The sequence below is a fragment of the Scomber scombrus genome, chromosome 3 (assembly GCF_963691925.1).
Source record: "Scomber scombrus chromosome 3, fScoSco1.1, whole genome shotgun sequence".
Taxonomy (NCBI): Eukaryota; Metazoa; Chordata; class Actinopteri; order Scombriformes; family Scombridae; genus Scomber; species Scomber scombrus.
In genome coordinates, this window is record NC_084972.1 from 344,019 (window position 1) to 362,440 (window position 18,422).

The following is an 18,422-nucleotide window of genomic DNA, read 5'->3' on the forward strand; positions in this document are numbered from 1 at the left end:
ACTTTATATTAAGAACAAGAACTTGAGGATGAAACTCTATGCAACATTTCAGCTGAAAGACAGAAACATGTTCTAGATTTTTCCCCCAATTGTGATGGACTGTGCAAGTATTTACAGATCATTAAAAAACTTCAAATGTTTAACTTACCAGTATGTCAGCAGCATTGCTGTTAGATGCAAAAAGCCAAAAAAATGATGGATCAAAGCTAGGTCCTTTGAGCAGTGGCTGAATACAGGCTATTTTAAAATATACTGGGACACATCCAAGGCAAAGGAAGCTGTTTAGAATTTGGAGCAGACTAGGACCTACAGTATGTCCCTGATGTACCAATTCAATTGCAGTATAACGTCCTATAAACAGCTGTGCGCTGCGTGTTCCAGCTGTGTCTGCAGCTAATGAAAATAGACTAATGATGACCCGTTAATGCTGTCTGTTGTGCAGAAAAATGATTGTGTGTTGATCACAAGTATTTCAGACACTAGTTGCTGTGATGTTTCAGTATTTACAGACCAAACTGATGTTGAAGCGTGATGTGCAAAAGCGTGACTCGGGTGCAGTAGTCTATTTACACACAGAGAGCTCTGATGAAGAGTTTTTGGGACTTGAGGGAGCATACAGCTACACACTGTATTAAATATGTGAAGTTACTGTGTTCTTTAAAAAGGTTTAATTGAAACTCAGCCTAATCCAAACCTGGTCTGAGTTAATAATATACTGGTCCAGTTCAGTTAAACAAATCATTACTGGACCATTAACCATTAACCTGACACACTGTTTCAGGTCTAATACGTGTGTTTTAATTGTGCTTCTAATAAAAGTAAATTGGGAAGGTTTTGGAGTATAAACATATGTTTTATAAATGAATAGTTACTGGTGCATTCAAAAAAATAATGGTATATCTAATCACAGACTATTGCATATGGAATGAACTACAGGTTCTAGTGAGATGATAGAATGATGTTCCAGGATGGCTGTTTGAGTGATTCACACAGCGAAACACTGATAGTGGTTTGGAATAATAGACAGAAGTTTACAACTGTAGAAAGTGGCAACAGCCACTTCTTTCACCTTCAGTTGAGAGGCAAACAGTTGAATTGAATTGCTGTGTTTTGGAACGCTTTGGCAGCCGAGTGGTTACTGCGCATGCTGCATAATCAACTCTGGCAAGGGACCTTTGCATGTCTTTCCCCCTCTCTCTCTCTCTCTCTCTCTCTCTCTCTCTCTCTCTCTCTCTCTCTCTCTCTCTCTCTCTCTCTCTCTCTCTCTCTCTCTCTCTCTCTCTCTCTCTCTCTCTCTCTCTCTCTCTCTCTCTCTCTCTGTCTCTCCATGTTTCCTGTCAGCCTCTGTGCCATGTACTTTCAAATAAAGGCAAAAATGCCCAAAAAACACAACATTAAAAAAAAGGGTCACTATTGAAATGAATCAGTAAGCTATGATTTTACACACAGAGCTTCAGCAGTTCATCTTTGTACATACTTACAGGCACACACACATATTCTACAATATACCTATGGAGCCTATACACACATTAAGCAGGAGCCCAAGGAGTGGTACTCTACCACATACTGCAGAATAGGTTTGACATTTGAAAGCATCATGTACGTATATGGCACACTGCTGGTTTTTTTCTTCCTTTTCTTAGGGGGCGCCCTTCCTTCCATCTGTCCAACCCACGACCCCCTCCCCCATTGTATTTCATCTTTTTCTATTATGTGTTTTAGCTTTTCCCTTGCTTCTCTCTTTCTTTCCATACCTGTCAGTACACTCCTTTTTTCTTCATGTGACAAGGCAGCTTTCTTTCCTGTATTTTTATTTTTGTTCAAAAAATTAAAAACAATGACTGGATGATAACTAAAAATCTATTTCTGTCATTCAAAAGAGAAGGGAAGTGTGAGAGATCTGTCATGTTTTCTTTCGCCATTCATCCTGCTGTCTCTGACTACCTGAATGATGAATAATCAAGGAGGGACAATAAAGGAGGGACGCTGCACAAACACACACACACACACACACCTCCCACAGCCCCGCCTCTGTTGCTAGGTTACTACTGGCTCTTATTATGCAGCCATTTCAGCCAATTGCATCACATCGCTGTCAGTGCTTGCTTGGAGGCTGGGCCTCACTGTGTTCCACCGTGGAAGGAAGTGACTCCTGTTTATCAATGACATCATTTCCTCTTGCTGTCTTCTGGCCACTCATATAACACACACACACACACACACACACACACACACACACACACACACACACACACACACACACACACACACACATTGTTTCCAGTCACTGCTGCAGCCAAGATCAAACAAATGCACAAACATGTTGTGTTATGTTTTGTTACTTGTGTGTGCTTGTGTGTACTTGTGCTCCTCTGCTGTGTGTGTGTGTGTGTGTGTGTGTGTGTGTGTGTGTGTGTGTGTGTGTGTGTGTGTGTCTGCATGTGTGTGTGCTGCTTTGTTTTTGTAGTGTTTATCTTTGTTTCTTGTGGAGCACTATGTAAAATGTAATATTATAATATAAAGTTTTGATCAACAATCATCAATATCTGGTCTTGATAGAAATGATGGTTAATGATTAAAACAAACTCAACATATAATAAAGATTGACTTGCATGAATAAAGTATGTCTTCTGTACATATTAACATGTAGCACACTGGTAGAGAACAGTGTGTTGTGTGTTGAGGAGTTGGTCCAGATCAGAATCATTCACATGAGATTAGATCAAATTGAGTTAGATCTCATTAGCAGAAAGCAACAGTGACAAAGTAAAGACAAGTTTCCCTTGACCAACATGGATGTTTACTCCAGGTTCCCACAGCAGTTTTGCAATGTAAGTTCTGCTTTGACTTTTTGAAAATATGAAGACAATACAATCTGTAGCAAAAGAACACATTCAAACATGATTTAACCACTCAAACAATTATTAATTACATGTTTTCTGTAGGCATTATTTTTCGCACCAGAATTTGAGGGATGGACATATCTACTTCCTTATTGTAGGATCAGTCAGCAGAAGTGATTAAACTTTATTGATCTGCATTTGGAAATTAGACCATCAGGACACTAAATTAGAGCAGAAATACAGAAAACTGAGGTTGTATCAGGGCTTGAAAAGAGGAGGAAACCTGTTATAGGTTATAATTGATGACATTCTAAACAGGCCTTCCATAAAAAACAATACAGGGATTATATGTAAATAGCTTACCTGATAGATGTTGTCAATTCGTTGCATTATGTACAACTGATAAATTAATTATGTACAAATTCTCAAGTACCTAAATACTATTTTGAGTTACGGCTGAATGACTAGAAATGTCAAGTTTTTGTTGTTGGAAGACTACTTTTTGTATTTGACGCTACTCCATCTTTGTTCAACTTCTTTGCCTGTGCTGCCCTCTTGTGGTACGCTATTCAAAATGGTTTTGGTTTCTTTTATATTACATAATCAGATGACACCAGTGCTGCATTTATTATTGTTCAGCTACAATAAGGAGGTGTCTGTGGGATCATATTGACCTTGTTCTAGACAAAACTGCTTTTCCATAATGACTTTTGAACAATAAGTTTCATCTACATTTCTTGTTAATTATCAGTTAGTAGCAGGAAGTGCTGCATAGCTCTTTCCTTGTGCTGAGATCACTGACTGATCTGTATTTAAAAACTGTGTGAATGGAATTTTTTCCCTAACTTTATTCAGGAGTGGTATATCAATTTGAGAGCATTATTTATTGATTTCACATTCAGATTTTGTAATATTGTGCCTCAAAACCCTGTCATCACACTCAAGCAACAATATATCTGAGTGCAAGCACACAGTTTGAGCACAAACAGAGCAAATTATAAGTACAATCAGAGGCTACTTTAGTGTGAGGGCAGGGTTTTAAGGGACAATGTTACAAAATCTTAACATGAAATCAATCAATTATGCTCTCGAATTAAGACACATAAACATACTGTGTCCCTGAACAGTCAGTATGGCACTGAAAACATCAAGGATTCAAGTGAATTCTTAAATGAACTGTATTTAAAACTCCCTTTATACATTTAGTATATATAATTGTTTCAGTAAAAGATTTTTGAGGCTCCACATTTAGTAAAACAAAGATCAACACCAGTAGCCTTAAGGAAACTCATATTTAGTTCCCAACATGGCACCAACCAGCAATGCAATAACCTTTGACATCACAAACCTTGACCTTTGCCACCTCACTGTCTCCTCCTTTATCCACCCCTTGCAAGCTCTGCTGGCCCTCGTCTCCGGTTGTGGTAGAAAGTACAGTAGGTAAAGAGTTGTTATTTTACACTTCTTGTAATGAATTGTCCTGTCTTCAAAAGATGCATGATTATGTCTGTTGCACTGCACGTCTGAATTTTGGTTGCTAAAAGATTTATGCATGCCACTATTGTCTTGTTTGGTATGTTTGGTTTGCTCAAGTTTGGGCTGCATGTCAATTCTGAAGTATCATTGGAACTGAGGCATGCGTCATATCATGTGATCACTGTACATATGCTTCTGTTGTTTCGAGGTGCACACTCTGATTTTGTTATAATGCCCAACAGTACATCCACCACTTCCTCCTTTTATCCACATGAACTAATTTGAGTGTCAAAACAGTGAGCTGCGAGAGCGATTAAGAGAGATTAAAAAGTGCTCTTGGTTGTATAACAGAGTCTACAAGAACAATAGACCACAGGACTTCATGTGGGTATTATATAATTCCATTTTTTTTACAACTTGAATCTTACTACCTTTTTAATGAGTCTTATCACTGTACTCTGAAAGATAATTGCTGAGATGTGGGAACACGGTGACAACTCTGAAATAGAGTCAGATGGATAAAGGGTGAATACATAAGAGCTTTCAGACAATCAGACAGATTTATCCCGATTATCAAAACCTTTTCTGTGAGGTAGAACTGAAGTACAGTAGGCTTTAGGTCAAACAGGATAGGTGTGTAAACTACTATGGTTGTTTTTTAATAATTATTTTACCATTCACCCTTTTTTTCTCTTAATGTGGAGGTTTGTATACAACCTGTCTGATTATCTGGCTGATGTTGTTGTAACTAGTAGAAAACCCAAGTTTTACAAAAATTGAATTATCCTTTCCAAATCATACTTGATGCACGTGGAGGTGAAGAAGTTACTGCTGATGTTAAATATGACACTGACTGGTGTAAAACTGTGTTGCTTGTGTGCTGTCTCTTTCTCTCCCTTTGCAGGTGTGGTTGGAGGAGGAGGAGAGTGAGGATGGAGAGTTGAAAGGTCCAGTTGTGTTTTGCATGCAGGCGGAGCACACAGGGACCAGGACATACTTCTTCAGCACAGACAGCCATGAGGAGCAAGAGGAGTGGATCAGAGCCATGACTGAGGCTGCAGAGGTCACCGTTAAGCCAACACAGAGGTCCTGCTCACACACATGCACAGAGCCATACTGGAATGTACACACAAACAAGCAATCATATTCTTTGGGTGTATTAGGCTTTGCCTGTGTCTATTATGGCAAATTATAGCAATATTCAACGTATCCTCATCCTCTTTTCGTATGATATCGTACGAAAAGTTGTGCACTACTTTTTGTATGATATCATACAAATTTAAATACATGCAGTACCATGAGTGATCAGTGCGCCTGCGCAACCAAGTCTCACAGCAGTTTTAAAATAGCCCCGACATTTAATTTGTTGATTAAAATCCAATAATCCACGAATATTATATATTACTCTAAATATATAAAAGCTATATGATTCAACATTTAACCAGGAGATTTTACCTCTGTTGTGTCTTTATAAGTGCAGGAAGACCGGATAATTCACTGGATGATTTTATTTATATCCTCAAGATTTCTTAACACAAAAACAAGAAAAAGTGTTTTAGATAACTCAATGAAATGTTGGGTGAATGTTATGACCACCAGTTGTAATTATTTCACCTTCGATTGTGAGAAATACGTTTTGTTTCTGCCACTTTGGACAATAGCAGGAGTGACTACATTAGCCTACCCATGATCCTCAGCAAACGTTATTTGTTGTGAGGAATAAAAAGAGAAATAAACGTTTGTTTCTCAAATCTTCTGCTCATAGTTGTCTACAGCCTCTGCAGCTCAGATACACACTATGAGGATAATAATAAAGCAGGGGGCATTCCCAGTGACGTCATATGCTGCCAGAAGGGAACCCCCTCCCCCCTTCCCATTTTTTGATCTTTCATTGAGAAAAGCTCGGCCGGCCTCACAGCAGGTGGTGAGATAGTCACGAAGCGGTTAATATTCTGACCCTTCACAGCATGGAGCGGGTATGATTTTATAATTAGTCCCTACTGATTGTTTCATGTTTCTATGGTGGTTGCTAAGGACTCAACCTGGTATCGTTATGGCCGGTAACGTGCAACTCCTGTTTTGGCTGTTATATCTGACATAAAGCAACATATTTACTTTTTCTTAACACAGATCATATAGATGCAATGCAATTATTAATTTGGCTGTAGTAGATATTTCATATATTCAACAAATCATATCATTTTACAACCCTATTTTACAACACAACTTATCAACTGGGAAGAACTACTGTCCCCAAAAACGACATTTCTACAATACTACCTAATATATATACATATATATATATATATAGAGAGAAGGTAAATATATAGAGAAGGTACATATATATATATATATATATATATATATATATATATATATATATATATATATATGTACCTTCTCTATATATTTACCTTCGCTCTATGACAAAGTTTTAATTTTCACATTTCATGAACCCAAGCCATATCCCAGGCTTAGTTTCCAAGAGCACTTTGAAGGACCTGTTGATAAAATGAAGATTTTGTTTATTTGTTTGTTTGTTTTTTTAGTGGAACTAGGGACCAAAATGAGATATCAATACTAATGACAATCTAGGGCAGCACTATAGGCTTTAAAGAAGGCCTAAAGTGCTTGATTTAGGGTTAGGGTTAGCAACTTCACACAGAGGCGTTTGGAGTCAGGTTCTGACTAAAGGCGGTCATTTGAAATGGAATGACTTCCGCCATCAAAATCTGACAGAAATAATTCAATAGAATGGCTTTAACATTAACCAATCATATTTTTGATCTATTTAAGGACATGTTCATGTCTCTGTGTTGATAAATATATCATATTAAAAAATATATCATATTCAAAGAAAACCTCAAACGAAGAAATTTTACAAAATTTACCGGACAACATTTACAACTCACCGGAATTATAAAATTAAAATACATGAATAAAATCTCATTAAATGTTGAGTAATAAAGTGGCTGGTCTAAACTTTATAATCCAGGTTTACATGAATGAAGATGTAGTTTCAATGTGACAATCGTGGGATTGCTGGTGTGTCTGGCTCATGTGGCCGGGTGAGCTTTTCTCAATAAAATATAAAAAAGGGAGGGGGCGGAGGGGGTTCCCTTCTGGGAGCACATGACGTCACTGGGAATGCCCCCTGATGTAAACGCTTGTTTCACAGCCATTATTATCCTCATAGTGTGTATCTGAGCTGCAGAGGCTGTAGACAACTATGAGCAGAAGATTTGAGAAACAAACGTTTATTTCTCTTTTTATTCCTCACAACAAATAACGTTTGCTGAGGATCATGGGTAGGCTAATGTAGTCACTCCTGCTATTGTCCAAAGTGGCAGAAACAAAACGTATTTCTCACAATCGAAGGTGAAATAATTAAAACCAATGGTTAAAACATTCACCCAACATTTCGTTGAGTTATCCAGGACACTTTCTTGTTTTTGTGTTAAGAAATGTTGAGGATATAAATAAAATCATCCAGTGAATTATCCGGTCTTCCTGCACTTATAAAGACACAACAGAGGTAAAATCTCCTGGTTAAATGTTGAATCATATAGCTTTTATATATTTAGAGTAATATATAATATTTGTGGATTATTGGATTTTAATCAACAGATAAAATTTCGGGGCTATTTGCCGTGAGATTTGGTTGCGCAGGCGCACTGATCACTCGTAGTAATGCATGTATTTAAATTTGTATGATATCATACAAAAAGTAGTGCACAACTTTTCGTATGATATCATACGAAAAGAGGATGAGAACGGCCTGCAATATTGCATGCACTATTCATATCTTACAATTGCTGTGAAAGATTAGATTTTTTACTTTGCCCCATCTCTGCCACTACATGACAAGTTTTTTTGTGATATTCACACTTGCATATTGTCTTCCAGTCATCATACATCTACGTCTAAAAATGGTCTTAAGCAAGCACTGGTTTCTTCACAATTTCAAAGGAAAGCGTTATTAGGAAAAATATTTTCCTTGGTCTACATTACTTTGCTTTTTTATGCTCAAATAATAAACAAAAATGAAAACAGCAGTCTATTGGCGGAGCTCTGAGATTGCAGGGTTATCAGACCCACCAAATTCCCAGACGCTTTGTTTAAAGTTTGGAGATGGTACATTTGCTTACCAAATTATGTATGTTAAATTTTAAGGTGGGGGCTTTGAAATTCTCCAGAGGGGGCCCTTGAGCCATTTTGCCACACCCAAACCCATATCAGATTTCATGTCACTTCTGATACATATGAAGAATTGTTTGAGTTTTCAAGCACCTCAATGGTGCTAGACTTGCTAAAAATATTTAGAAGGTGGTGTAGAGCTAATGTGCCAAACTGAATTGCAATATCAAATTGAAATACTCTGAACATGGGTGCAAACCTTTAGGTTTTGCATACCCTAAAGTCCTAAAACACGTTCATAATATGGTTGACTGAAAAAAAGGAAAGAAATATGTAATATGTTGAGAATGATTAAAACAATGAACCCACCAAGTTTCATGAACATCAAAGAAACTTTGTTCCAAAATGGCCAGTTGTGAATGCCAAATAACACAACCTCAGATTAGGTGATGGGAAGAAATACACACTATCTTTATATGTCTTGTTGGAAAAACAAACTAAAAAAGGTATATTTGAAACAATGGAGAGTTTACAGGTTAAATATTATCAACGATTGCAAAAAAGCTTTGCATTTTATAACATGTGCTGGAAGATAGTAATCCAAGTCCAATTTCTTGGCACTGTACATAGATGTATGTAAATTGCTAATTAGTTTAAAGTTGCAAAGCAATCAACTGGATAGAGACCATTTGAAAGGCTGGTTTCAAACCAAACCAATCACCGGATCATAAGTAATGATGAGTCAGTGTGAACACAAAACCTCAACACAACAATGGTTTATTTTGTCTTTTGGCAAGAAAACAGTATTTAAAGGACATATTATGCATACTCTCACACGTGGATAATTCTGGTGTCAAATTCTTTTTTGCCTCTGTATCTCATTCATAAACAAAATAAAGCTGCACCTTTATCTTTACACTTTATTTTTTCCTTCAAATTTCACAGAACAAGCTCAGACACCACAGTTCTCAACCACACCCTGGTGACCCAGGCACCTGACCCCCAAACACAACAGCTTCAACAGTCACACACACACAACGAAACTGATAGTGGCCCCCCCCTCCACCTTAAGATCAATGGGGTAGACAGCCTCGATACACCTCCACCCTCAACCCCTTGCTCTGATCAGGAGGGAAAGAAGAACGATGGGAGAAGAGGAGAAGGTGGAGGAGAAGATGAAGGTGGAGGACCTGGTTTTTGCCACCCCGCTCTGTCAAACCACCACCCAAATGGCTGGGGCCACTATGGCCCTCCCAGCACCATGCCCCACAAAAGCAACAGCAAACCCCCTCTATCCAGGAGTCACAGCGGACATCATACCCCTCAGGGACATCCTGGAGTGGCCGTCAGCGTACCACACAACCCCAGGGAACAGCAGGAGAACGTGGTGTTGAGAAGGGGCTTTGTTCCCAGGACAGCTCCAGAGAGGGTGGCCCAGAGAAAGAGCTCCATGGCCCAGCTGCAGCAGTGGGTCAACCAGCGGCGTGGCGTGGCCTCCCAGGAAGACATCAACAGGTAAATCAATGGAAAACAGGAAGAGCATGACACCTGTCCCTCTCTTCATGTTTCTTCTGTGTTGCCCTTGCAACTTACCTTTAAATGGTAGGCAGTGATCATGGAGGTACTGTGGGGACACTGATGTTGTGGCTTCTGTTATTTACAGAGATCTTACGCTGCCACAGTGAGAATTGCACTGGGTGCATGCAAATGTATCCCACTTGCACCCCGCTCACAGTTACACTGAGAAATTTGTTATCAAAGCACTTTACCTCCACTGCCTCAACCCCGGCCTTTACATGAGGCTGATCAAATTTTAAGGAATAGTTCCAAATTTTGGGAAATACACTTGTGCTCTTTCTTTATGAGACTAAAATGAAAAGATTGATATTAGTGTTGTGAAGTAAAGACAGAAGGATGTGGTTTGCCTAGCTTAACATGAAGACTTGATCAGGGGGAACCAGCTATACTGGCTTTGTCCAAAATACACAAACCGACAAATCTAAAGTTCATTAAATAAGATTCAAGATTCAAGATTCAATACTTTATTGCCATGTCGACATGGAAGTCGATTGGAATTTGTTTCGGTGGGTCTCACAAATACACTAACATTCACTCTCAGCATTCCAAGATGAACATAAGTGCATAAATAAGATAAATAAAATCCAAGTAAGAGTAAAACAAATACAGTCCCTGACAAAAGTCTTGTCGCTTGGGTACAAGTTGACCTTAAGTGCCCCTCAAATATATGTCTAATCAATTTTTTTTTTACAAGAAATGGCTAATTTCAATCCCAACAGCTTTTGAAATGATGTTTTGGTGCCAAACGAAACTGCTGAAAAGCATTCCAGCATTCACAGCTTGGTAAAGCCCACTGAGTCAGTTTTTGCAAAGACAAAAGTCTTGACGCCTTGTCATATGATGCACCCAATCCTAGATTACAGCCTCACCTGTGATCAATAATTGATCAATCAATTAGTGGGTGTGTATAAGAAGAACCCCAGCACACCAGACCTTCACATCAACTGCAACTTGACCTCTGACAACATGCCTAAGAGTCACCCTGAGACCAAAGCATTGATTATCAAGGTGCTGAAGACCAGATCCACTGCTGAGGTGGCAGACACCTTCAATGTGTCTCAGCGTCAAGTACAAAGAATAAGAAAAAGATTTGAAGAGACTGGAGATGTTTTTGACAAGCCCAGGTCCGGCAGACCCCGCAAGACAACTGCTCGGGAGGACCGTTTGTTGGCTCGAAAATCCAAGGCCAGCCCCTTTTCCACTGCAGCAGAGCACCACCAGGCCTGGTCACCTCAAGTCCCCGTATCAACCAGAACAGTTTGTAGAATTCTGTCTCGAAATGGCCTCCATGGTCGAATCAGTGCCCAGAAACCAGCACTAAACAAAAGGCAATCTTCGGTTGAATTACATCACAGCCGCCGCAAATATTGCAGGAGACCTACTGGAGCCCGCATGGATCCGAGATTCACCCAGAAAACAGTTAAGTTTGGTGGCTGAAAAATCATGGTCTGGGGTTACATCCAGTATGGGGGTGTGCAAGAGATATGTAGGGTGAAAGGCAATATCAATAGCCTAAAATATCAAGAAGTATTAGCTACCTCTTACATTCCCAACCATAAAAGGGGTCAAATTTTGCAGCAGGATGGTGCTCCATCGCATACTTCCATCTCTACATCAAAGTTCCTCAAGGCAAAGAAGATCAAGGTGCTCCAGGACTGGCCAGCCCAGTCACCAAACATGAACATCATTGAGCATGTCTGGGCTAGAATGAAAGAGGAAGCATCGAAGATGAAACCAAAGAATCTTGATGAACTCTGTGAGGCATGTAAGACTTTTCTTTGCTATTCCTGATGACTTCATCAATAAATTGTATGAATCATTGTCGAACCGCATGGATGCAGTCCTTCAAGCTCATGGAAGTCATACAAGATATTAAATATGGATCTCACAGCACCACTACTTAATTCACTGATGTTATGCAACATATTTTTGTATTTGAAGTAAATTATTTGTTCAATTTTCACATTACTCTCTGTAGGCGACAAAACTTTTGTCTTGCCAAAATCAGACCTTTCTGTGTTCATTAAATGATCAATCTTTCTTCAGTGAAGCAAATTTATTTTAGTATATTAAACATAATTTGGGAGGGTTTTAGCTTTCATATGAGCCATTTCTAAAACCAATGTATTAATTAAAATTCAGGTTATAAGCTGTTCTACAAAATGGATAAGTGTCAGGGACTTTTGTCAGGGACTGTAGAACATAGAAAAACAATACCAAGGCACCTGCTGAGGGAGAGCAGCAGCAGCTGAATAAAGTGCATAACGCATGTTAAAGTGCACAATGCGATAAACAATAAATAATTAAAATCATACATAAAACTATTGGCTATTAAAAAGTCGTACAGCTTGGGGGTATGTGCTGTTCTTAAATCTTGTTGTTCTTGCTTTTATGCTTCTCGGTCTTTTATGAGAGGGGAGAAAGTTCAGTAGTCAGTTATCAGGGCCCACCCCGATAACTCCCTTAAAATCTTTAGGCCTCTTTTCTGCAACCTGGCCATATAGATTTCTGAGAGCAATGGAACCTCACACCCAGTAATTTTTGATGCGGTGCGCACCACCTTGTTCAGCTGCTTCTCCTCCTCTACAGTCACATTTCCAAACCAGACAGTTACAGCATAGGTGAGAATACTCTCCACAGCTGCCCGGTAAAACTGTAGCAATCCTTTGCTAGACACCACACTCTTTTTCAACTGTTTTAAAAAGAATAATCTCTGGTGAGCTTTCTTTAAAATCATGCAGGTATTGTCATTCCATTTCATGTTTTAACTAGTCTGTTTAATGCATACCAACATTGTCAGCATCTCTTGCTATAGCATGGTTTGTCTAATATGTTCAAAGAGCACAGGTTGATGTTTTGGTCTCTAATGTGATGTCTCTTAAAAAAAAAAACTGATGCAATTAAAGTTGCATATCACATGATAATATTATTACATCTGTTCATATCCAGCATGGTTTATTGACATTAATTAATTCAGCTACTTAAAAATATTTAGCTTATCGTTTTGTCTGTGCACCTAACTCTCTGACATAATGAACTACTATCTTACCATACATAGTACTGTACACACAGTTCAGAACAGCACACTGTGATCTCAGGGGAAATACACCGACATCATCTTACAAATAAGGAAACCTCTCTCCTTTCAGCTACAAAATATCTCATCTAAACTATATGGGACATGTTTAATGAATTTCCTTTCCATGTACATAAGAAATGCATGTGAAAAATATTATAGATTGTCTTACCTGGCATGAGATGTGTGCTGTAATACAGTTGACCTCCAAGACAGAAATGGGATTTCATTTGTTGCATATATATAAAGGAAAAGGCTACTCTCAGTAATTAAAGTTTATATTAATACTTTCACAGATAATGTCTTCATTGCTAGAAAGTAATGAACTACTTCTAATTATACTCAAGCACTGTACTTAGGTACAGATTTGAGGTTCTTATACCTTACTGAGTATTTCAAATTTATGCCACTTCATATTTTCATTACAGTTCATAGCAGAATATTATTTTGTACTTTTACTTCAACATTTTGAATGCTGGATTTTTATTATTTTTCATATTGTTGGACCAATACTTTTACCAAATCAGAGGACCTGATCTGAGAGGATGTTCCCATCACTGTTGAGAAAAATAGCACTCCTCATTACTTAGAGGCTAAACCCCCTCATCTTATCTCCATTGTTTCCTGTTCTTCCAGCCCATCTCGTTATTACCCAGTGAATCCAGGGGTCTCGGCTGACTACTATGGCTACCTTGCTGGCCCCCACTATGTGGAGGAGTACCCTCTCTACCAGCCAGGGGTCCGACCTGATAGCATCTGCTCAGTTTCTGCTGTGGGAGGATACGACCGCCGTTGGACTGTTGAGGAGAAGCGCCGCTCCCTGAGGGATGGACCCCACCAGTTGTATGGACATCCAATGTCCAGGGATACATGGGGGCCACAGTACTATGGAGGAATGGAAACCAACATGAGGCGTCTGTCCATCCAGCCACGCTCAAGGTCTGTGCCCAGGTCACCGTCCTCGTCATCCGGGGGCCCCTACTCACCGGTGCCACCCAACTTTGCCTCACCAGCTCGATCGCCATCTGCCCACTTCGATAGGTTTCCAGGAAGGATGAGGGACGACGCGATCTATGCTGATCCATCCATCTACAGCCTGAGGAGATCTCTCAGCTCATCAAAAGTGAGACAATCAGTGCAAGTGTATAGTATCATATTGTGAATATAAAAGATAGCACTCACCTCAACTTGACAGTTTAATTTGCCACAACAACAGTCCACAACTTATTTATTTAGATTTAGTTTGTTCTTAAATCTGTGGCAGTAATTTAAACAATCAGGTCTTAAGGTGGGGACTATTTTTAAACATTTGTCCCACGGTTTTACCGGTAAAGAGATTTAATTTATAATAATAATAAGTTAAATGTATATAGTGCCTTTCACAAACCAAAGGACGCTTTACAGAGGAACTTTAGGTTTGGATTTACGAATGTTCATGAACTAAATGTGTCATCAAAAATTAAGGTTAAAAATCTACATTTTGTAAAAGAAAATTCAAATTTTAAAGTACCACAAATCATTTCTAGAAGATAAAGACATTCAAAAAGTCAAACAGGTTGAAAGAAAGAATGAGAGATAAATGTTTTGTTTTCATAAACTGTAACCATTCATCTTACTCCACTCTAACTTCCCTTTCATTCTTGCCTCCATTCTTCCCTTCCTTCTTTATTTATTACCTTCCTCCCTTCCTTCAGTATGACTACCCTGGTGATAGGAGGTCCTTAAGCCAAGGATTATACCACTGCAACTACCCTGTATCCCCTTCCATCCACAATAAAATGGTATGTGCTGCTAATGTGCTAAAATACATATCCATCTCCTGGATAACACACACAGTCACACACATGTAGTGATTGCACCTGATGTAGTGCTATGAGTACCTTTGCTTTGCAGCTGTGGGGTTTCTCCAGTACATCTGTCATCTGTCTTAACCCTTTACGCTTAACTTTGTCTGCACATTTTCTCCTGACTTTTCTTACTTGAACTCCTCTCTGCTGCTCTATCCCTAACATGTCACTGGGGCTGCTCTTGTGTCCATATGTGAGTGTATGTGCATATGTATGTGCGTAATAGAAGGGGGAACTAACCTCCATAAATTACACAAACTTTACTAATGATCAATGGAATACAAGGCTTCTAAGCAGTTCCATAAATAATACAGTAATAAAATAATACTGGTAATAATACATAGCCCCTTTCAAACATGCACCTTGTTATGTTAATGTGATGGTAAATTAACATGTCTGTCTCATGTCTGAATACAGGGTATGTGCACATCATTAAGCATATGAAAGGTCTTACATTTTGAGATGATGCCTAGAGTTTAGGAATCAAATCAACCCACATAAGTTAATGGTACATAATGAAATATAAAATCAGTTGTTCATCTGTCTCCACCAAGACTTTTTTTTATCCCTTTCCCTTTTCTTCTTGTTGTGGCCATTTTGCCCAGTTCTTCACAGATTGCCACTTGCTCTGACAACTCTAACCGGTGTCCCAATGCAATATTATGTTGACAGTTTAAGAGCAGAGTCAGTGAAAGTTTTGTGAGCGTGTCAGTTTCAGTCAGGTTGTTTAGATGGAATTATTTGTGCAATCTGAGGCTCATTCATTTCTGTAACGTGTATATGCGTTGGGTTAGTTGAGGTAATCAGAAAGCATTTTAAGCATTTCATTTTCTTGTGGGTCTGTTTAGGAAAGGTTCCATCAAGCCCAACCATTCAGGTGATATGAAATAGGCCTACTGTAAGTCATTCATAATTAGGAGTTGTAATATCCAGTGGTGTAGTCAGATGATAGCAGCATGCACCATATGGTTACCTGGTTTTGGAGAAAGATTACCACTTTGTTTGCAACATTATCATAGAAGTCATTGTAATTCCCATCTCAGTACTACAAAAAAAGACTCAACCATTGATGATTTCCCTAACTTGAATCTTTAAAACCGGTTTATTGTCTTAGGTGATAATTAAGGTCATATAACTTTTAAAAACAGGTGAAAAAAGTAGTGTTTGCTGGTTAAAGCTTAGTCTTGCAATAGAAATACTCATGTTACACTGTAAGCCCTGATAAGTTGAATTTACTTGAAAAATGTGTGGAAACCAGTTGCCCTAAAAAATTTAAGTAATGTGTCCTGAATCCAATTTAAACGCTTTCTAGAATTGTTGTTTTAGGTTCAATACACTAAATACAAAGTTAATTTAAATTAAAATAATTTGTAATATCAAATTCTTTGCACACTTTACTTAATATTTTAAGTCAAAGTACCTAAGATCTGTATTTCTTTTTTAATTTGTTAAATGAAAACATCTAAATCAAGAAAACAAAAAAGCAATAGACAAAAACAATTCTTAAATCAGTTTTATTTCAAGTTAGAAGCTTTGTGTTTGAAAATACAACATTTGCATTATGACTGAGCAGGTCTTGAAGAAGAATCATCCCCTAAAATGACTGGCAGTCCCCAAGACTAAGGCACCTGATGTCTGTTGGCTCAGTAATCTGGAAGAAAGTGGACACAGAGTACACCATACAGTTTGTTAAGAATACTCACATGTATTCACCACATGTTATGATTTTATTTCAAATTACCAGCAGAGGAGAGCAAAGGAGACAAAAGAAAAGGCAAAACTTACACATCCAAAGCATCTCTTCCTAAGCAAGGTGTAAACAGAGGAAAAGATAAAGGAGGGCAAAGGAGAGAAAAGAAATGCAAAACTTACACATCCAAAGCTTCTCTTCCTGTGACCTGAAACACAATAAAAACAAATATCAGACAAGACTTTTAAGTTACGTCACAACAATATATCTGTATTTTTGATGTACTTTGAGGCCATATAACTCTATATTTAGCTTATGTTCCCTTCTGATTAGCTAAGTAATGTTACCCTATGGTAGTGAATATGATGGTGCATTGCTTTATCATATGCAAAATATTTACATTTTTGCCGGCAAAAATAAATGAATAAGCAGCCCCTTGAGTGGATGGAATAAAACAATGAAAAAGTAACTGGTGAAAAATGTCTTAGTGGTTAACTCCTCACCAGCAGCTCCTCCAATTCACACACAGCCACGAGGAGAAAATTGCCTCGACTGACTGCAGTAGCTAATCACGGTAATGTTAAAAGGCGGCCTGTGAACAGCCGCCTCAAGACACAAAGAGGTCGCAAATGTTAACTCAGTGGTACTCACCACACTCAGTAAACCAAAGTACAGCAGTCGTCCCATCACCCTCCTCTCTCCCTTTGCCCACATCCGCAGCGCCTCTAGTGTCACCGGGCAGGGTTTCAATGCAGGGTGGTGTCCAACAACGGTGCCCGTTTGGCCCGGCTCACGCGACTGAGACAGGCGTTGGTGAAAATGTCTGGTTGAACTTGTGAAAACAACGTTTTCTCTGCTCACATACTGTACAGTCCCTCCATTGTCAAAGGTAGCTAAATTAGCTAACAGTTAGCTAACACATGAAAAACCATCCGCCTCAGTAAAAGTTTCCACTGCTCACAACTTACCATACAAAGGTTTAGGGATTGTTGACAGAAGATATGTACATCTTTATATAGAATTACTATAATAAATGCAATTATATGTCTCTCAAGGGAACATAACAGCAGTGCAGGAAATGCAGACTAAATCCATGTGAGGTGTATCAAATGGAAGTGCATGTGTGACTTGGTGTGGAGCTGTCCATGCTCTTCTGAAGTTATGATTCCTCTTTCTGGTTTTGTCTGTTGTTTTCCACTGCTGAGCTGCCAGTCGTTGTTGACCTTAAAAGTCAGAATGTTGTCTGAAATGAGATATACATAACTTTGCAAGCGTAGCTTGTAAAACTACATGTAGTTCAGCCTGGCAGTAGTTTGAACAAACTACATTTCTACCCCTGGAGAAATGTAGTTTATACTACAGCTAAAAAAAGTAGCTTTAGCAACTACTGATACTCATTATACTCATTATACTGATTTAACTCAGCGTGTAAATCAACATGTGGTGTATATGAAACTAAATATAATAGCCTACAAAAACTCAGTTTTATTATTTAAAGAAAAAAAGCTGACATGTTGGTCAACATACTGTAGGTTCACCATCAGAACCACCAATCAGAAATGTAAATCAGTCAACAAAAAATGTAATAAAAAACCCAAAGAGGTAGACATATTCTAGATCGGTGTGTCTTGAACAACAATGTTTGCATGTCATGACATGATTCATGCCTTTTTTCAAAGAGTTCTGAAACACAATAATTGTAAAATAAAAATCATATTATAGGGTTTTTTAAAATAAAAAATATTTCATGTGGCACGCAGGTGGTCGAGTGGTTA

At 38.5% G+C, this 18,422-nt stretch overlaps 1 protein-coding gene across 1 annotated transcript in view; it reads left to right on the forward strand.

The window, feature by feature from the left end:
* Nucleotides 1–18,422, forward strand: part of plekha6 (pleckstrin homology domain containing, family A member 6) — a 61,499-nt gene that overhangs the window by 10,862 nt on the left and 32,215 nt on the right. The window contains exons 5-8 of the mRNA XM_062415730.1: nt 5,224–5,405; nt 9,402–9,971; nt 13,747–14,233; nt 14,805–14,891. Coding sequence (XP_062271714.1) covers nt 5,224–5,405; nt 9,402–9,971; nt 13,747–14,233; nt 14,805–14,891 — 1,326 coding nt within the window. The remainder of the gene's footprint in view (nt 1–5,223; nt 5,406–9,401; nt 9,972–13,746; nt 14,234–14,804; nt 14,892–18,422) is intronic.